The sequence below is a fragment of the Podarcis erhardii genome (genome assembly GCF_964252035.2).
Source record: "Podarcis erhardii genome assembly, chromosome: 1".
NCBI classification, from domain to species: domain Eukaryota; kingdom Metazoa; phylum Chordata; class Lepidosauria; order Squamata; family Lacertidae; genus Podarcis; species Podarcis erhardii.
Genome location: NC_138497.1, coordinates 16,494,854 through 16,516,329, shown reverse-complemented (window position 1 = coordinate 16,516,329; position 21,476 = coordinate 16,494,854). Strand labels below are relative to the sequence as shown.

The 21,476-nt window shown below is 39.9% G+C and overlaps 1 protein-coding gene and 1 long non-coding RNA gene across 7 annotated transcripts in view; both read left to right on the top strand.

The window, feature by feature from the left end:
* The window catches only part of LOC309345559, a 351,011-nt gene that overhangs the window by 306,319 nt on the left and 23,216 nt on the right, over nt 1–21,476 (top strand). The window lies entirely within an intron of this gene.
* The window catches only part of PPP2R5C (protein phosphatase 2 regulatory subunit B'gamma), an 80,956-nt gene that overhangs the window by 39,199 nt on the left and 20,281 nt on the right, over nt 1–21,476 (top strand). For 5 of the 6 annotated variants that reach the window (XM_081861772.1, XM_081861770.1, XM_081861775.1 and 2 more), the window contains 6 exons: nt 13,166–13,365; nt 16,737–16,847; nt 17,647–17,739; nt 17,826–17,956; nt 20,705–20,764; nt 21,124–21,232. In XM_081861772.1, coding sequence (XP_081717898.1) covers nt 13,166–13,365; nt 16,737–16,847; nt 17,647–17,739; nt 17,826–17,956; nt 20,705–20,764; nt 21,124–21,232 — 704 coding nt within the window. The remainder of the gene's footprint in view (nt 1–13,165; nt 13,366–16,736; nt 16,848–17,646; nt 17,740–17,825; nt 17,957–20,704; nt 20,765–21,123; nt 21,233–21,476) is intronic. The other variant, XM_081861771.1, reaches the window with a different exon arrangement.

The following is a 21,476-nucleotide window of genomic DNA, read 5'->3' as shown; positions in this document are numbered from 1 at the left end:
ATATGCCACGTGTTACTCCAGGGGGCTCAAGGCGGTGTGCATTGTTGTCCCTTCCCTATTTTATCTTCACAACAACCCTGTGAGGTAGGTTACCAGGCACTGTCTAATTAAAAAAAGATGTTTCCCACAGGGTTACAATCTGCCGCTGACCCACTGTTTTTTCCTTGTGGAGAATACCATATAGATAGTGTTCTACAGCATTGTCTATTTTGTCTATATATTTAACTGGATGTTAGTTCATAACCAATTTCATTTATCATAGTTTTTCATTAGGATAATAAGTATAATGTACGAATTAAAAGCGTGCTCAGAGTGAGGAATGTTGAGTAAGATTCATGAGGGATTGTTGGGGGCGGAAGAGAAAGGGGCGAAGTGCCCAGTTCCTGCTAGCTCATTATTCATCTAGAAATCATTGTTCAGTTTGGTTATGAGTGTGCCTATGATAAACTGGATTTGTGGAGTAGTCCTTACAGATCAGCTTGCTGACTCACACACTGGCGTTGAAAGTGGATCTAATGCATGTGATGTAACACTTAACTAGATAATAAAGATGCAACAGCTTCCCTCTGATCTTGATCAGTTAAATGTAAAAGAGCGCATGCAGCAACTGAAAAAGCATTCACATGAACTCGAAAGTGGTGGAATACCATTTAATAAATGCTGGGTGTATCAGATATGGATGCCACTCAGATCAAGCCAGGCTATGATAAAGCAAGTTCAGTGTGGATATTCGACGAAGTGGAAGGCCAACCAGTTTTAAGAGATGTTGCCTTTGTCCAATAAGCTTAGTATTTATTGGTTAGATTTGTATCCTACTGTATCTCCAAGGTCTTCAGAGTTGTAGATTATGCTGAAAGTGACGTCTCCAAGCCAGCCAGTGAGGTTCATAGCTTAGTGCAGTGTTTCCCAACCTTTGGCCTCTAGCTGTTTTTGGACTACAACTCCCATCACCCCTAGCTAGCAAGACCCAGTGGTCAGGGATGATGGGAATTGTAGTCCATAAACAGCTGGAGACCAAAGGTTGGGAAACACTGGCTTAGTGCAGGTGTAGGCAAACTCGGCCCTCCAGGTGTTTTGGGACTACAACTCCCATCATCCCTAGCTAACAGGACCAGTGGTCAGGGATGATGTGAATTGTAGTCTCAAAACATCTGGAGGGCCGAGTTTGCCTATGCCTGGTTTAATGTCTGTTGGAGGACCTCTTCCCTTCTCCCGAGAGGGCTGCATACTGGCTTGCAGTGTACATATTTCGTTAGAAATTAGTACAGCCATTGGTGAAAAGACAGCTTGACAGTGCCACTGCATGACTCTGTATCTGCATTATTGTCCTTTAAAAGGGTGACAAAAATCCCTGTTGGCATTCAGGACCCTGTTAAAACCTGCAATACTACTAATAACAATAAGCATTTATGCAGCCTTAAGCATTCAAAGCACTTCACACCTTATATTATTGTGATAATCCTTACAAGATTTGTAAGGGTGGTCCGTATTATTAACCCATATCACAGATTGAGGGGTGGGGCTAGGACACACTGGCTTGCTTAAAAGCTGTGAAATAAGTGCATCACGGTGGTGAGATGCACACTGACAGCTTTGTGAGTCATAGCTTGAGCCTGTGACTACGCCACCCCAACTTTTGATATATAATTAACCAATGAGTGTTTGCCCACTCCTTTCTCTGCTGTCTTCCTTGTTCCCCTGCTCTCGCACTCTCTGCTGTCCATCCTGCCATACTTCCCAGGCTTTTGAGACCTAGGAGGACAGTGCGATAGGTCTTGCACTCCTCTCTCAAGCCAAGAAGCAGTAATGCAGCCCTACGATGTTCAGTTGCTCTCATGGTTTCAAAGGTCCTGTAGCTTTGCACAGGAATGTCAAATCAGGAATAGCTTCCTACTACAGTGGTACCTCGGGTTAAGTACTTAATTCGTTCCGGAGGTCAGTACTTAACCTGAAACTGTTCTTAACCTGAAGCACCACTTTAACTAATGGGGCCTCCTGCTGCCACCAGAGCACGATTTCTGTTCTCATCCTGAAGCAAAGTTCTTAACCTGAAGCACTGTTTCTGGGTTAGTGGAGTCTGTAACCTGAAGCGTATATAACCTGAAGCGTATGTAACCAGAGGTACCACTGTACCAGTATCATTGTTTCTTAGTGCTGTTACCAGCTGGTTATTCCCCACCCCCAATTTTGTATTTAGCTCAAGATCGGCCGTTTTTAGAGTTTGAATTCCACAGAGAATCACCACGTTATTTAGCAAATTTCAACAGTTTCTCTCGTGGTATGAAAACCAGTATTCTGCTGATTGTGTCGTGAATGCCAGCCTTTTTTAGACAGCTTTCCAAAACATATCCCACTCCGGCTGGAACAAGCAAGTTGTGACCTGTCATTCTGATGCTGACAGACTTTCAGTCATGGTGTGCTACTTGTTTTTGAAGTTACTAAATATGCGCTGGCTGAAAGGCCTAGCACACCTTTCTATTGCTTAAGGAGATTTCTCTGGTGACAGTTGTTAACTGTGTACGGCATATTTTGGTTTGGGAAGATCACTGCAGGGCAGTAGTTCAGTTTGAATCCTTGGGGGGGGGCGACATTTGCCAACCCTGCAAACATCTACCATTTCATTCCTTTATTGATCATTGCTTTTCGTCAAAGGGCAGAAAGACATGCCTGTGCAAAAGCAAGATGCACAAAATAAAGTGGGTGGGACTGTTGTCTGAAGTGTGTGTTCCTACCTGTTCTAGAGATTAAAATTCTTCTGTCATACTGTGATTGGCTAGTAGGCCAATCCTTTTTGGGTGAGGCTGCTTGGCCTCTGTTTTCCATTATCTACTTATTTTAAAATATGCTGCCTCTATTGTATCACCAAGATGATGTACAGTAAAAAAATCAATACAAAACAACAATTAAATATAAAATAAAAACTATTCCAATCTTTGGGGAGGCAGACTTTGTTGATTTACACATTGATGTGGCCCGTTAGCAGACAGGATTATTTTGCAAGGGAAAACCACACCCAATTAATTCCCCACTATGCCTGCATGGCTGCTAGCCCAATTAAAAAAGAGGGAAGAAAAGACTTGTTTGGTTCTTTTTCCTTCTTCTAAGCCATTTGGCTTAGAAGTGAGATGGGCGCACAACCCTAGAGTCGGACACGACTGGCCCGTACGGGCAGGGGTACCTTTACCTTTACCTAAGCCATTTGGACCACACTGGATACAGGAGTAGTACTATAATGTTACTGATACCAGCCCATCTCCTTTAGTTTCATGTGTCCCCAATGACAATGTTAATTAACTGTTTGGGGGATTCGATAGGAAACCTTGGAGCCTGAAGCAACTCTAGTTTCTGTTCTTTCATACAGAATCTTGGTATTTCCTCATGACGCTTATATTTTTGGACTCTTGCAGTTTTTGAATTTTTATGATTATGCTGTTACAGCATCCATGAACATAGTGTGCAGAGAATGAAAAGACAAGTCTGTGCCCCAAGAGGTTTACAGTCTAGAAAATGACATAAAGGAGACAGCAAGAAAAGACAGAAGCTGGAAGCAGGAATAGAAAGGGGGAGACTATGTGATGTGTACATGTAATTAGGTACAGTAATTCTTAGATACAGTAGGGAATGGGAACTAGAGGCTTCTCAGAAAAATTGGATTTTGAAGAAGAGTTTAAAAGAAGCAAGAAGTGACACCATAGATTATTTCTGAGATGCAGTTTCAGGCAGAATGAACAAGGGAGAAAAGAAGAATTTTTTGACGGGGGCCTTTGAAGTTTGAACCTGGATGAGATCATAATGGTGGGAGGGGGGGCGCCATGGAGATTTTTTTGAAGGTAAAGACAATAAGAATGTGCAGAATCTATGAATGGAAAGCTAACCTGTGCAGGGATTTAAAAGAGACTATGGTATGGTTGGAGGAATGAGAGAAGTGAATTATTTTGACAGCAGAGTGCTGGATAGAGGTGAAGGACCAGATGTAAGACAACAGAAAAGAGAAAATGCAAGGTGAGAGATGGCCAAGATGGACCAGAGTTTTTGTCTCATTTTTTTTAATGTTGCCTAGGGAGAAGTGATGTGATTTGGTAACAGGCAGCAAAAGAAGGATGAGTTAAAGATAAACCCATGACTTTTTGCCAGATCAATAGGATAGAGGATATTGTCATTGAGAGAAGAGAGCTGGGAGAAGGTACAGCCCAGCTGGATCACACCAGTGGCCCATGTAGTCCAGCATCCTGTTCCCATAGCGGCCAAATGGGAATCCTTCATGGAGGATTCCCATTTGGAGGATTGTCATCGTTTCAAACCGATGACATAGCATTGAAATATCCGAAAGGCACATGGAGATGCAGAATTGGAGGGAGAAGGTTCTAGGCTAGAGAGTCAAAACCCTTCTGTAAGCACTATTGGTGGTACTGAAAACCATCATATGTAATGCCGGGTAGAGGGACAATAGTGAAGGGTCACTCCCTTGTGTCCTGCCCAGCCATTGCATAACCCCTTATGAAGACGTATATACTCACAAAGACTCAAGATTCTGATCAGTGTTCAGATCGTTGCTTACAGATATATCACTTGAAGCTACTGTACCAGGCAAGTAGGTTTCTGAGTACCTTTGCTGTTGGATCAGCAATTCCTAAACATTGCATTGTGAACCATTATTCTAGTTGTTTCTTCTTCTTCTTCTTCTTCTTCTTCTTCTTCTTCTTCTTCTTCTCCTCCTCCTCCTCCTCCTCCTCCTCCTCCTCCTCCTCCTCGCTGCCACTTTATTTCTTATATTGCAGGGGCCATAGCATTCAGCACCCATGATTTCCATGCTGTGCAAGCAATCTGTGTGGTGAGAGAGACCCGTGTTATGGCTGCTGCTTGGAACAGCTGCCATGTAAAAGTCTTTCAAGCATCAGCCTCCCACGCAGTGACCATGATCTGAGAATCTCAGTAATGAACAGGAAGCACAAATATAACAACACTTATCTACTATCTATCCGTACTCGCACACCCATTGTTGGAATTTATAAAAACTGGAGCTCTTCTGTAACTTCACATAATAAAATGATGCATCAGACTAGGACTTAGAAATTCAGGCTAGGAGTGCCACAGAATTCTGATTGGGATGTAGTGAAGGCTGAGTCTTCTTTCTTCTAAGTTTTGAAATCTAAAATAATTGTCTTGTTGAATCAACTGTGTGCATTGCAATTGCATTGCTATTTCTGTTAATACCCAGTTTTAGTTTAATTTAATTCCCGTCTTCCATTTTTTTTTCTCCTACTGAAAATAAACCAGTGCCTTCTCTAAAAATTTCTATAAGAAATTGTTAGCCTATATGACTGAGCTTTGTGCTTTGTTGTTGTTGTTGTTTAGTCATGTCCGACTCTTCGTGACCCCATGGACCAGAGCACGCCAGGCACTCCTGTCTTCCACTGCCTCCCACAGTTTGGTCAAACTCATGCTGGTTTGAGAACACTGTCCAGCCATCTCGTCCTCTGTCGTCCCCTTCTCCTTGTGCCCTCCATCTTTCCCAACATCAGGGTCTTTTCCAGAGAGTCTTCTCTTCTCATGAGGTGGCCAAAGTATTGGAGCCTCAGCTTCAGGATCTGTCCTTCCAGTGAGCACTCAGGGCTGATTTCCTTAAGAATGGATAGGTTTGATCTTCTTGCAGTCCATGGGACTCTCAAGAGTCTCTGAGCATTGTGCTTAGAGATTGTTAATCTTTTGCCCTCTATAACTTGTCTTTAGACCATCTCAGAGGTCCAGAGAGGCCTGGACTACTTGCAGCATTTGAGGCCCCTAGTTGTAATAAAAATTTGAAAAATGAGCAAGTTTGTATATATAATAGCTGGTTTAGGAGGGCATGTTCATCACATGTTCATCATTCTTGTGCTATCATGTTTATGTACAGTGGTACCTCGGGTTACAGACACTTCAGGTTACAGACTCCGCTAACCCAGAAATAGTACCTCGGGTTAAGAACTTTGCTTCAGGATGAGAACAGAAATCGCGCAGCGGCAGTGGGAGGCCCCATTAGCTAAAGTGGCACCTCAGGTTAAGAACAGTTTCAGGTTAAGAAGGGACCTCCAGAACGAATTAAGTTCTTAACCCGAGGTACCACTGTACATTTTAAATTATTCAGGATGACAAAATCTATATCAGTTAATGATGACCTATGTTCTTTACCAGATTGCATATTTTATTTGCTTATATTTGCAGCTCTAACCCGAGCGTGTGTATCACATTTTGGTTGAGTGTACATAAAAACATAGCCCCCCCCCCCCCCGATCCTATACACAAATAGCGAGAAGGAGTTGAGCCTGATTGCATATCGCATACTTTAGAGACAAAATTACTTATTTGCAGTAGTTTCGGTGGGGGAGTTGCGGGGGGTGGTGGTTTTAAAAATTAGAATGTCCCATATTTGGGTAACTTTCAGTCAGTTTTGGCCAGTGATGTTCAGATGTTACTGGAGGCATGAAAGTGTCTGCATTAGCCCCGTGCCTGTCCTGATTGTCGGCTGTGGTGATTGTGGTTGATCAGTCCTACTGAAAAAGTTATACCTTCCCAACTGGTTAGCAGCATTTGCTTTCTAAGATAGGTGTTTGAGGACTACTTCGCCTGTTACTTTTTCTGATACAATGGTTGCTTAGGGGAAATGTGTGTGCAGTTATTTATTTATAACATATATATTTTACTATAGAGCAGGTAAAACAAAAATAAAAGAAGTTAGACTGTTTGTTTTCCATTATAAATAGAAGTAAAACTTTCCCAAGCAAAGTCATGAGGTTGAGTGGTGGTCCAAGTCTCTGTCCTCTGCAGATAGATGGGTTGTGATACTAGCACATTTATTGGCTTCCCAGTTCACATGCACATGTTAAGACATTTTCACTGTTCTTGTGTTATAAAATTTGCTGGAACCGCATCTCCACATTAGAGTATCCTATGGGATGATCCTAGTTAGGATCAGGATTGTGTCTGTATTAAGATCTCTACTAGTCTGGATTTGTAGCTGACCACGACAGTCTGACTACATTTATGTGGTTTCTAGTCAAATAAGGAAAAAAACATTTTTTTTATAAGTCCTATTTGAACTTTCTATAGCCCTGGCTAATATTGATAAACTGACTGACTGGCAAGAGAGTCTGCTTCTTCATGAGGGCTTCTCAGAAGATGATCTCCTTGAGAAATCCAGGTGTAGTGTTCTTCGGGTTTTAATGATGTATATATATGTGAACAAAGTACCCATGGTAACCTGAAACATAACTGATTACAGGCCATGAAGATTAGAGATAATTTACAAAGAAGAAATTTACATAATTAAAAAAAAAATACTCAGGAGACAACAAAGTATTTTGTGGCATTCCTTATTTCATATGAACATATGCTATCAACTTCAGCACAAGATGCTTTGGTTACTTTAAAATATGTATATATAACATAAACCACTGTAGCAGTAATATTTTATGAAGAATTGCTTCAGTGCACTTGCCCCAAAAATGTTACACATTTGAGTGTGCAAGTAGATCCTTTCCAGTCCCCCCCCCCCACCAGAGAACCAGATTTACAACTTACCACAGCCCTACCATACGTAGAAAGAAGAGCCTTTTGGATGCTATACATTTTATCGTTTCCATGGTGACACAATGCCGCAGAGACATCTTGAAACAATATTCTCACAAGTTAGCACAAATATAAAAATGTCCTCTTTCCAATAAGGAATCCCATGTTGTACTAATCAGAATCTTTTTTTCCATTGTCTTCAATTCTTTTTACACAATGCTCTGGTAGTAGTAACATATGATTAAGCAGGAAAGCTTTGTCTACCACACTTGCCATTATGCTTTTTTTCAGAAGAATACAGTTTTTCATGATTAATTTTTTTATTTGGAATAAATTATGCATCACTTCCACTTAAGGCTGCACAGCATGATTAGGTGGGGTTTTTTTTAACATTATCAGTATTTATGTAGGTGAGGCATTTTGGGTGTAACCTCATTATCCTTTCACCAACTCAAGTTGTCAAATGCCGTTTCTTACTATCATGGCTAATACTTTCAGACCCTACAGAAGTCCTTGTGCAAATGAGATTACTTCATTGGATGCAGCCTTATGTATTTATGGAAAACTGGCACTAATCATGAAGTGAAAGTTGTCCATTTCAATATCTTAAAATAATCTAGATCTGGGCTCTTTTGGAGGACTGTTCGTCAAACTATTGTGCCTACTACTCATTCAATATCACTCACTTCTACTCACATAAATCCATCAGAAGAGGCACATACAGCCGCCGCCAAATGACTCAAATTGTATACATGCAGGTCCCGCTTTCTGAACGCTCGCCATGCAAAAATGTTAATTTACAACAAAATGAAGCTTTCTTGAAGGCACAGTTCACTAAAACGGAGGTTGCCCACCTTTCTGGAGTCATTGGACAGATCTGTAAATTGCTGTGGGCACTACAAACGTAGGCACTGCACTTTAGTCTATTGGCTACAGCAGAATGCTTCTTTCTTGCTAATTTCAGCAAGAGCAGGAGACCCTGCGAATGACTTTACCAGTGCTCATGCACTGGAATATTAGTGCAATGCCTGTCTGGTCTTGCACTTGAAAACTCTTTTCAGTATGCCATCAGGGCTGTGTGGGAAGAAAAGTAACTTTCTATTTTTGTTTCGAGTTAGTCATTTTGCTGGTGTCTAGAGGACAAACGGCTTAACTGTGTTTTCTGTTGCATTTAAGCTGTAGTTGGGCAAAAGGACACTTGCATAATTATTTAACTGGTTTTCTACCTGTGTGCTGCTGAATGAGTAGGCTGCCTAGAGTCACTCAGATTACAGGATATTAGGAACATCATATTAAAGTAATTTACAGTGCTTTACAAAAGGTAATGAGCTTGAGCAGTCCCTTTTTAAAGTAAAAGGCAGTGAAGAAGCCTTCTTGAGGAAGAAATGAGCACATGCTAAAAGTGTAGTAGAGCTCAGGAGAAGTGGCAGAGTTGTTTTTCTGTGGAACTCTTTCAGGTGCTAGATAAAATGTCAGGTTTGCTTTAGGGCTAAAATCTGGCTTTGTACGTTTTGTTTACTTTCCCTCCCTCAGCTAGCTTTTCTACAGTCTGCCTGTCTGATTATCTGAACTGGCATCTTTTTAAAATTTCCAATGATATTTGTACTTAAAGTCACATTCATTTCTAGTAGTTTCACTTGCAGTTTAGGGTGTTTCTCTGCGGAGTAGCTTTCAAATATTTGTGTGGTTTCTCTGAACACCATTTCTCAGAATCGTATTTCCCAACTGTGTCAAACTTCATCTTGATTTTTGACATACTTTACAAAGCAAAACTGGCCACTGTTGCATCTTTATTGATAAATAAGAACCGCCAGCATTTTTCCTTATATTATTTAGAAGGTTTTTAAGGCAGTAGTTAAATGTGCAATGAATGAAAGGAGCTCCATTTTCTTCTACTATTCCTTCATTCCTTTGTTCCAGTTTTAACCCAGGACATATCTTGATTGAAACTTGAACTGAAATTAGACTTTATTGCAGTTCTCTTCCCCACTTTTCTCTAACACTAGTAGATACCTTTTTATTTTTACTAATTAACAAAATGAACAAAAGATGAAGAGCATAATGAAATACTGTTAAGCAGGTTGAAAGCAGCACAAGGTTGGACACTGTCATTGAACATTGTTCTAAAACATTTCTTAAAATACGGATTTTTCCATAAACCAGCTGGGTTGCTTAATATGTATTCTTTTGTAATAAGTTAGCTTAATCATAGTTACTATGCACCATATTTTCTCAATCCATTCAGATATAGTAGGAGATATGGGGTAGTCTCGTAATCTGGTGAACCGGGTTTGCTTCCCCTCTCCTCCACATTCAGCTGCTGGGTGACCTTGGGCCAGTCATACTTCTCTGAAGTCTCTCAGCCCCACTCACCTCACAAAGTGTTTGTTGTGGGGGAGGAAGGGAAAGGAGAATGTTAGCCGCTTTGAGACTCCTTAAAAGGAGTGAAAGGCGGGATATCAAATCCAAACTCTTCTTCTTCTTCTCTTCTTCTTTTCCATTTTTTAGCTATTATAATCTTAGTACTTAGGTCAAATATTCTTTCTTGCTCATTTTCCAGAATAACATCTTCTAGATAACCAAGCAACTATAGTTTAGGTCCCAAATGTGTATGATATCCTAACATATCAGAGATATTAGCTTGAACAGATTTCCAGGATATTTCTATTTGAGAACAATTCCCAAAGATGTGTATGTAATCTGCTTTATTTAATCCACTTCTCCAGCATTTATCTGATCCTTATTTATTAAGTTCAGTTTATTAGGCATTAAATACCATTGATAGAGGGTTTTAAAATAGTATAGTTCTCATTTAGGTCAGCAGAAATTAGCAGCACACACATTATTTTATGTTTTTTGTTTCCTTTTCTGGGTAAAAATAGCTTTCTTGTGCACAGAAAAGTGTCTGCCCATTTATTCAGTTTATTTTTTTTATCTCAAAACAACCTCTTCATATATTCATCCATTCATAGACAGACAGACAAAGTTTAAATAGCTCCAGTTTAAACAACATCCAAATCCTGTGCTTCTGCAGAGGTTATTCAGCCTTCCTATTGCATTGGAGCCCTGGGAGCCATTTAGGTCATTTGTAAAATATTGCATCTCAGCTAGTGTATGCTTATGATCACCTGGCCAGGATTAGCCCCATCCTGTCACACATTTTACCTGTTGTGTTCATATAGTCGATGTGTTTCAAGAGAAGTATGACATGTGGAATGGTGATTGTAATTCATGTTAGACCATAGAATGGTTGTTGCATAAGCAGATGCTATACACTGTGTGGGATGTTCTGATTGGTTTAGCATAAACAGGAATTATATTCTCTAACAACAATCAACCACAGTCCGTGACCAACTGGTGAGCCCATTGGCTATCTCAAATTGTCATTGCAATCTCTAGCCCAGGAATGAGGAACCTCTGGCCTAAGGCCATTCTTGGCTGCCGGGGAGTCCCAAGATGGCCCACAAGACCATTCCCCCTCCCCCCCCCAAAAAACAACCATGCTCACCTGTCCATCAGCTGACACCCCTTGTGATGTCAGTTGGTGGGCAGAAGGGTGGAGTTAAGTTCTGCTTTGACTGCATGCACCTGTTCTCAGCGGGGAACTGGGGCGCCCAGTTAGCGTGGCAAGGTTGAACCACCCATTCAAGTGATGAATGGGGGAGTTAAATCCTGTCAATTCTGCAGGTTGCGCACCTCTTTATCAGAAGCTGCAACTTATAAATATTTTAAATAAATATGAAGTGACAAAAGGTGCCAAAAGCAGATAATTTAAAGTTAAATTTTTGCAGGAGTGTCAAATGTCTTCAAAATAATTTCCATGTTGTGAGTTTGTACCCGTGTTACTTTATATTTAGTAGTTTGGGGTCTTAGAATTGGCTAAAGTGAGGCTCTTATCCTGCCAGCCGTCATAAGAATGGTGTTCTGTTCTTAAATAGCTGTCATCTAGCACCTTCTTTGTGGTTACCAAGCTCTTTGCTATCAATGGTCTCCTAGTAACACTGACGAAAGCTGTTATTGAATTTCACTTTGCAGTGTGTGCTTTCTAGACTGTTCGGTTAAGTTGATGCTTTTATTTATTTTGAAGATGCAGCTCAGAATTGCTAGATAAGTGAAATTTTAATAAAAGCTATCTTTCTTTGCCCAGAATAAAACTTTTTAATTGACTTGGCATTTTTGGTTGGTCAATTAATATATTTTACAAATTGCTTACAGAAGACATTACATGGTGAACTAGACAGTATGAGTAACTTAAATTTTCAAGGAACTTTGCCATTGTTCACATGTGTAAATTGAAGGTATCAGCACGGGGAGTCTCATTTCCTGTATTTTCAGAAAAGTGCTGACTTCTCAAAGCTTCCCTTTTAATATGTGCAAAATGTTTCTTTAGCACAGATGAAAGCTAGATGTTTTCTAATTTACGCAAGAAGACATTGCTTGAAATTGCTATATATGTACTAGTAAACGAGACTTGAGTTTTACAAGCAAGACATTACTGTCTTGTCACTAGAAATCCTACCTCACTCCTGAGACTGAGGCCTGGTCTTGAACCCTGAGATGATAAGAGTGGACTGTACAACCTCAATTTTCTGGTGGGCAATGTCATTTTTGAATATTCCTCTGCATTTGAAACAAAAGCTGCAAGAAGCAGGAAACTCAACATATTAAGGATAACATTTTATCACATTTCTATGTTTATAGGGAGATTTGTTGTTGTTTAGTCGTGTCTGACTCTTCGTGACCCCATGGACCAGAGCACGCCAGGCACTCCTGTCTTCCACTGCCTCCCGCAGTCTGGTCAAACTCATGTTCGTAGCTTTGAGAACACTGTCCAACCATCTCGTCCTCTGTCATCCCCTTCTTCTTGTGCCCTCAATCTTTCCCAACATCAGAGTCTTTTCCAAGGAGTCTTCTCTTCTCATGAGGTGGCCAAAGTATTGGAGCCTCAGCTTCAGGATTTGTCCTTCCAGTGAGCACTCAGGGCTCATTTCCTTAAGAATGGATAGATAGGGAGATTACTATATAGGAAAGCATTAAAAATGTGATTTCCCCACCTGCCACCTGAAATGGTACTGTCTGTTTTACAACCTAAGGACTCCACCGCTCTATTCTGCAGTATGTAGCCAGATTCATAGAATCATAGAAATGTAGAGTTGGAAGGGATCACTAGAGTCATCTAGTCCAACCCCCTGCAATGCAAGAATCTTTGGCCCAACATGGGGTTCAAATGTGTTGAAATGAAGCCAAGCTTCATTTCCCAGCATTCCCATCTATACATAGTTTTGTTTGCTCTAAACTATAGAGCTAACTTGTCATAGGTGAACTTCATGTCCTGTGTTTTACCACTGCATAAGCAAACATCCCGTTTTTCTAGTCACAAATGTGTGTATCACATTAACGATTAATAATGAGAAAAGTACACGATACACGTCTATATAAGTAAATAGAGAGGCAGGAAAAATAGATTATACACTACGTACGGCACAAAACTTTTACAGCTAAATCGTTATCTCTTCGGAAAGTTCATTGCAGTCTTCCACAATACAATATTTTACAGACAATAAAGACTGTACTGCATAAACACAATATAGCAATAAAGCAATATTTTCACTCCTTTCAGATGTCCCCCCTGGAGAGCAAGAAAAGCTTTTTATTCAGAAGTTGCGACAATGTTGCGTCCTCTTCGACTTCGTTTCTGATCCACTAAGTGACCTGAAGTGGAAGGAAGTAAAAAGAGCAGCTTTAAGTGAAATGGTAGAGTACATCACGCATAACCGCAATGTAATCACTGAGCCCATTTACCCAGAAGTAGTACATATGGTAAGTGATTTAAATGGAATTTATTTATTTATTTATTTATTTATTTATTTATTTATTTATTTATTTAAAAACAACCTTTTTGTTCAGAGTAAACTCCCCATAATTGAATCTCTCTAGGTTCTAGAACTGTGCTCCTCAAACCGTGGGCCTCAGCCTACTTCTCAGGTGGGCTACAGCCTGCCCCTTAATTCATGCAATAGCCTTTTTGGTGGGCTGAATGCTTGCAGGGGCAGCTCCCTACATGTGCACTGCATAGCCATGTGGGGCAGTGGGAGTTGGTCGGAGAGCAAAGCAAGAGTGAAGCTGTAGCACACCATGTTGGAGGACTAGATAGAAAGGAAAGAGGTAATGGCCAAGTGCGACAGAAGAAAGAAAATGGGAAGGAGGGAGGCAAAGGAAACATACTGCATGAAGGAGAAGAGGAGGGAGGAGAAACACCCATGGCCACTGCTGAGTCTTCAGGCTCCTCTGCTTTTCTCTGACTCTCATATTGCACACTCAACACCCCAGTTCTCTCTTCCTGCTGAGTCTGCAGCAGAACCAGGAAGACTCTTCTCCATCCTCTGAAGGGAAAAGGCCAGAGGGACTGTTTGAGGAAATGAGAAGTAAAATGAATATATTTAAATGTATTAATATTAAAATATTCTAGAAGTAAAGTAATAAATTGGAAATGGAGAAGAAGTGCATAAGACAGGGAAGCCGTTAACAGCAAGAAGAAAGGGCCAGAGATTAAAGAAGGGGGAAGTTAGGGGAGGAGGAATAAGGTAGAAGTTAAGCGTGAAGGGAGAAGTAGGGGAGCGACAAGAGCAGAGAAGAAATATTTTGCCTGTTTCCACATGCCTGTTTCCACATTCAGATTTTACCTAAACTGAAACGTAAGCCACTTTGTGCCCCGAAAGGTGACCTATAATTAAATTTGCATATGATGTACTAGATTAAGAACGGGATGTGTGAGTCACAGTGCTCCAAAATCAGTGCTGTACTATGGGACTCCCTGCCACTAGGAAATGGATGTGGCAAAAACTAATATCAATTTCAAAAGAGGCTTATTATGTCACTTTGTACTTCAATCTGCTGTCATTTTGTAACTGGCATTGCCCTTGCACTGCCATTTTAGGACAGTGGTCAGTATTTTTTCACCCTCAAAAGGAGGCTGCAGTTGGAATATTGAGAACCCCTGATTTAAAAGGGTTTTCTTTACGCTTCATTTCTTTACGCTTCATTGTTTGCTAGCCAAACCCATTACTTGTGGGCATCACAAAGGTTGTCTTCTCCCCAAATCCTCTGATATGTGCAGAAAACCCGGGGGGGGCGTTGTTTGCAAAATTAACAAAGCAAACAGCATCACTATTAACAAAGCAAACAACACCACTATTTCACAGCCCTCCATGAAAATACCATCCTAAAACCATCAGTGAGGGGGAAAGCCTATAACCTTGATGTTACTAAAGTGGTACCTCGGTTTAAGAACAGCCCTGTTTACAAACGGTTCGGTATACAAACTCCGCAAAACCGGAAGTAGTGTTCCAGTTAACAAACTTTACCTTGGTCTACGAATGGAAGCCGAAAGGTAGAAGGGCACCAGTGGCGGGAGGCCTCATTAGGGAAAGCACGCTTCAGTTTAAGAACTGCTTTGGTTTAAGAACGTGTCATGCTTGGGTCTCCTATCCTACATGCCCAGCCCACGTTAAAAAGTGAAGGAGCACACAGAACCATATCTGAATATGACATAATTGTATGGATTAAGTTCATATGGGAGAAGATAGTCCTTGAGATGGTACTGTCCCAAACCACTTAGAGACCTAAAAGTTAGAAGCAGTACTTTGAATCAAGCCTGAAAAGCAACTAGAAGCCTTCACCGATGGCATAAAATCAGATTGATTTACCTGAGAAGCAAGCCCCTGTCAGCAGTCTAGCAGCTACATTGTGGTCCAGTTTAAAGTGTCTGAATACTCTTCAGAGGCCACTTCCTGTAAGGCACATTACAGTAAATTTTATCTGAATACCAGCAGACCTTGAGTAACAAGAAAAGATCTCTTCTCTAGGAATGGGCACAGCTGGAGTTCCAACTAATTGGCAGAAAGCATCACAGGCCACTTCCATCACCTGAACATCTAGAAACAGTGCTAGTCTGATCCTTAAGTGGGGAGTGGAACTCCATTCAACAAAGGAAATACACTTATACCCAGTCCAGTCATATTTTTGATTGAAAGCATCTCTGATTCATCTGGTTTAAGTTTAATGGTTGTTGCTCCTGATTCCATTACTCATCTCAGACACCACTTTGTGACTCCTGCTGCCTCCCCCAGAATTCATTGGGAAAAGAGCTTGTGGTGTCTGTCTGTTGATGGCACTGTAACCCAAATCACAGTAACTATTACAAACATCCTGTAAAGTATGCCAGTCTTATTCCCCTATTACAGATAGATATTGGGGCTAAGGGATGTTTGTCTACCTTATGCCTACTCAGTGAGTTTGTTCCTGAGCTAAGATTTAAACCAGGGTCTTCCCAGGTCATACTTGCAGACTTACCACTGCACTGTAGCAGTTATTTAGGACTGCATGTGGTAGTTAGAACAAAAATACGTCTTAATACTTTGGTTTCAAAAGCATATACAGTCGTACCTTGGAAGTTGAACGGAATCCGTTCTGAAAGTCTGTTCGACTTCCAAAACGTTTGGAAACCAAAGTGCGACTTCTGATTGGCAGCAAGAGCTTCCAGTCGAAAGCCGCGGAAGTCCCACTGGATGTTTGTCTTCCAAAAATAGTTCGCAAACTGGAACAGTCACTTCCGGCTTTGTGGCGTTTGGGAGCCAAAACGTTCGAGAACTAAGCTGTTTGAAAACCAAGGTACAGCTGTATTGGTCTGTATGTGTAAACTAAGATGAATGTATTGATATTGTGGTATTGCTAATGTGCTGGTTTTTTTCTTGCCCCCTTTTAATTTTTTTCTTTAACAAACTTTTAAATAAAGTTAAAAACACTTCTTAACATTTAATAGTCTTGATAGTGAACAGAATACTAGTATACATGGGAATTCTTAAAAAATAATTAGCAAACCTTTTGACAGTAATTTACAGAAGAGCTTCCAAGATACAGTGTTCTTTCCCTCTGGTTTACTGGACTTGTCCTAGAGGCAAGATCCTTCTTTACGTAAATCAAATGAAGTGAACATTATTTCTGGGAGTAGCAAGATATAGAAACTTGGAGAAAGAAATGCATAATAGCAAAACTTGTTTGGTGGTATTTGGAATAAGATTTATTCTGTTGTGTATTTACACTTGTTAGGATGTCCCTGTTTAATTTTTTGTTTTGTTTTGTTTTTAAATGGGATTTTCTTGTAATGTCACTTAGACAAATGTGATTTTTAGTTTGCAGTTAACATGTTTCGCACACTACCACCTTCATCCAATCCAACGGGAGCAGAATTTGACCCAGAGGAGGATGAACCAACCTTAGAAGCCGCCTGGCCTCACTTACAGGTACTATACAAACATATTTTTTTCGTTTCTTTGACTAAACAAAGAGGGGCTAAATTGCTGCAAAACAAAAGTGACATCCTTTAAATCTGAACGCTCGACGCACTGGTTTGCTGTTCTAAGTTTCTAGTGGATAGCTTTTAAGACTGCAGTTTGACCTAAATGTTAATGAACTGTAACTTGGTTATTTCAATGTAGGTTTAGTGTAATACTTTAACCATAAAAATATAAATGAATGTATATTACAGTAATTGATTTGGACCTTTTTGGGCTTGTAGGGTTATAGCTTTGAGACATAAGCTCTTTTTAAAAGTGTAAGGTGCATGGTGCCCACTGTTATATAAACAAAAACCCACAAATATAGTGTACACACAACACTGAGCTGGTTTAACTAAAGTATTCGAGTGTTGGATTGGGGTGGGTAGCATAAAGGCCGGGGTTGCATATGGTCAGCCAAGGCTGGTCAGCCAAGGTATGCTCTATTCAATTTCCCACCTCTTTTCCTTCCAACGGGGATTTACCAGCAGTTGTGTTTTGTTTCAACCCAGCTTTGGCAGCTATTAGCCTTAATTTGTGTCTAGGTAACTGATCTCCTATGAGGTGCTTGAGCAGGGAAAGTTCTGGGTGGTTTATGCTCATTAAAAAAAATTAAGGGAATGTATACAGTTAGGAAGTCGAAGCGATTAATGCTGTTTAGTTTTTCTTTAAATGGTGTTTAAAATTGAGTACTATTTTTAACTGCTTTTCAAAATTCAAGTTGCATTTCTGTTGTAATACTAATTTTTTTGTGGATCTTTTTCAGCTTGTTTATGAATTTTTCTTAAGATTTTTAGAATCTCCAGATTTCCAACCTAATATAGCTAAGAAATATATTGATCAGAAGTTTGTATTGCAGGTGAGGTTAAAAATGAATATATCTTCAAACTTTAAATCCATATTAATCTGAAATAGATTAAACAAGTAAATGTGCGTCTCTTGCAGCTTTTAGAGCTCTTTGACAGCGAAGATCCTCGAGAAAGAGATTTTCTTAAGACTACTCTGCACAGAATATATGGGAAATTCTTAGGCCTAAGAGCTTACATCAGGAAGCAAATTAACAATATATTTTATAGGTATGTTTTCATTCTGTGCCAATGCAAATTAACTGGGTACGGTATTTTAGAAATGTTGTAACTTTGATGGTACTGCCCTGCTCCCCTCAAATGTTGGCAGTGTTTCATTAAATCTGCAGGTAAGCCTTTTTTTTACGATGACTTTAGCATTATTTTAATTTGCTGCTCCGGTTAAACCGAATTATGGGTGGGAATAACATGTTAAAAGTTCTGAGTACAGGATTAGCTTTCATTAAGAATGTGCTTTTGGTCAGCTTTGGCAATTTCTATGCTTTCCTTTTTGAAAGCTCAGGTCAAGCTTCCTTGTTTCCTTAAGGTTGGAGTTCTGTTGAATTTACCTATGGCAACTTATTCCAACCCCCCATGACCACATTCTGGCATGTGAATTAATACAGTTGTTAAATTTATTATCCCCCTGCCCTCCCTGTGCTGTGTACAGTGAGTATATGCACATAGCATTTGTTAAAAGTGGTTTGGAAAGAGGTGTGTACAGTGGTACCTCGGGTTACAGACACTTCAGGTTACAGGCGCTTCAGGTTACAGACTCCACTAACCCAGAAATAGTACCTCGGGTTAAGAACTTTGCTTCAGGATGAGAACAGAAATCGTGCAGCGGCGGGAGGCCCCATTAGCTAAAGTGGTACCTCAGGTTAAGAACAGTTTCAGGTTAAGAACGGACCTCCAGAACGAATTAAGTTCTTAACCCGAGGTACCACTGTATTGACATATGACCTTTGAACTTGTTATCTTTCCAGCATATCTGCAGCAGGGCACTATTCTTCCAACATGACAAAAAAAATTTATTTTTTTTTAAATTGCTATATTCCCACTCCCCTTTCTCCCCAAGGTATAATAACTCTGCCAGCTTTTAGCTAATGTTTCTACAGCTTTTCCCTCTGTGCAGTTTTCCCAAAAGGGAATATATGGTACTGCTCCTTTAAGAGCCTGATGCCAACTGTGCCACAGCTTTTTGCCAGTTCATCCATAAGAGACAATAGCACCAGCTGTAGAGGGAGCTTATCTTCTGTACAAATGGTAACAAATACGCACTTTGGGGTGGGGGCGGACAGAGGCATTGACTAAAAATAGCAAGTAAGCTTCATCTGTCTGCATTCAGCAGGTTTTGGCCATACAGAGCCAATACCAATATTTTAGATGAGTGTTTCCTCCCGCCCCCCGGGATAAGAGTTTGTAGAAAGAAGAGAGGCAGGGTATAATACACTTCTGAAAGGAACCTTTGATTTAGGGCTGGAATGCACAATGTATGGCATACGCCGTTGTGAAATCCATGATACTGTGCATTCCACTCTTAAATCAATATATATTTAATTCTGATATTCCATCATGGGCATGTCGCCATAGTTAAGGTGTGAGGTTGGGTTGCCACATAACACTAAAGCACAGTTTATTAACTGGAATTTATTCCTTCATTATCCTACCTTTCCTTCAAGGAGCTCAAAGTGTCATACATGATCCTCCTCCCCCATTTTATCCTCACATTTTATCCTGTTAGGTAGGTTCAAATGAGAAACTGTGAGTGACCCAAGGTCACCCAATGAGCTTCATGGTTGCATGTGAACCAGGTCCTGGTCCAACACTCTTCTCCACTGCACTAAACCATGGTTTCATGTAATGTGTGAGCCAGGTCTCTGCTCTGTCGTTCACTGATACAAGCTGTAGGGTCTTCTTCATAGTGGTGCCCACTTTTTGGAACTCACTGCCAGGGAACCTCCTAGGCTGTTCTTCTGCTTCTTCTTTATCAGCAGGTTAAAACATTCCCTTAACAACATAGTTTTTAAAGAACTTCCCCAGCCACTGAATATTCCAGATGGTTGGTTTTTTGTGGATTTCATGAGCTCATTGTTTGGTTCAGTATTATTATTTTAGTTTGTTTGGGTTCGTCCATCCCCCACATTTTATTAGTGGTACCAGCAAAAAGAAGAAGCTTATAAATGCATATATATATTTAAAGTTTCAAGAGCTTTATTTCCTTGATGTAAAGTTGTTATGTTAACAAGTCTATAGATATAGTGCAGCTTCCCATATGATAGTAACCAAATGGAGACTGGGCTACATAGTGGGTTGTTTTGCATTTCTACTCAGAAGTCATTCCCACTGAATTCAGTAGGGATTACTCCCCCATAAATTGGTACGGTTCGCTGCTTTAATTCTCTAGATTTCATTCTAACTTTAATTCCATCCCTCTCAGAGTATTTTCGAATTCTAGCTGATCTACAAGGTAGCTAATAGTCTTTTTGTAAATCTAAGATTATTACAACTAGCACTACTTGTATTTTCCTGCCCTTTTTCCCAAATGTTGTTCAATGACATGGAAGGATGTGATACACCTTTGCAGTATCTTAATTGCCTTTAATACACCACACCCTGGGCAATAATTTGTGGTAATACTATAACAGAAGTAAGCAAAACTCATTTAAATCTTTTCTATCAGCTTGGAAACCACTATTTTTTGTGTTGCACTACCTTTAGCAAACCAAAACATTTTTAAATGAGTTTATACAGAAAGTATATAAACAGTAGAACAAAGTTAAGGATAGGTACAGAAAAGAGTTGGCCTAAAAACTAGATAGAACCTTTAGTTAGGCAAGAGTATTGAACACAAAATTTTCTGGAATAATTTTAAAATAAATGGCAGCTGTTCCTCAAGTTCTTATACAACTTGAGCTAGACATATTACCAAACAGATGCTGACTGTCCTCATTGCTGATAACGTATTTGCTTTGTCAGGTTTATTTATGAAACAGAACATCACAATGGCATTGCAGAATTACTGGAAATATTGGGAAGGTAAGCTGCTTAATAGTTACGCATCATAATGTTACTATTTGTGCTCTAAAGCAGAACGACTTTCAAAGAAAGTGAGGGTGGACCTTGGATTGGAAGAAATTGGTACAATTTGTACAGCTAGGTTTGAAATAATCGCTAGCACTTACGGGGTGAAAACAAAAAATGTGGGAGTACTTCAGGATCAGACAAACCTGTCAAAGAATTCCTGTGTATTGTAATACATAAGTCTCTACAGTTTTGCTCTTGCTTGCAGTGAGCATTGTACTTAGGTATTGCGTAAATTCAGAATGATTTTACGATGAAAATGTAACATATTTTTAAAAACTATGATACACTAAATCTCCTCTCCTCTTTTTTAGTATAATTAATGGATTTGCCTTACCATTAAAAGAAGAGCACAAAATTTTCCTTCTAAAGGTATTATTACCTTTGCACAAAGTGAAATCACTGAGTGTCTACCATCCACAGGTAAATGATTCTGCGTTTGAATTTCGTTTAAGAGTGTTGATTTAATAATTTACAAACTAATTCTGAGTATATATAGGAAAAGGATAAAATTAACCAAATGTTACAGAAATGCCACCCTCATTTACAAAGTTCATTGTTTAGCAATAGGTATGATTTTGTTGTATATTAGAAGCCTGATACTGACTTAAATTAATGTCTGTGTACTTTGGTTGCTTCCGAAAACTATTAAGGTGGTTGGAATGGC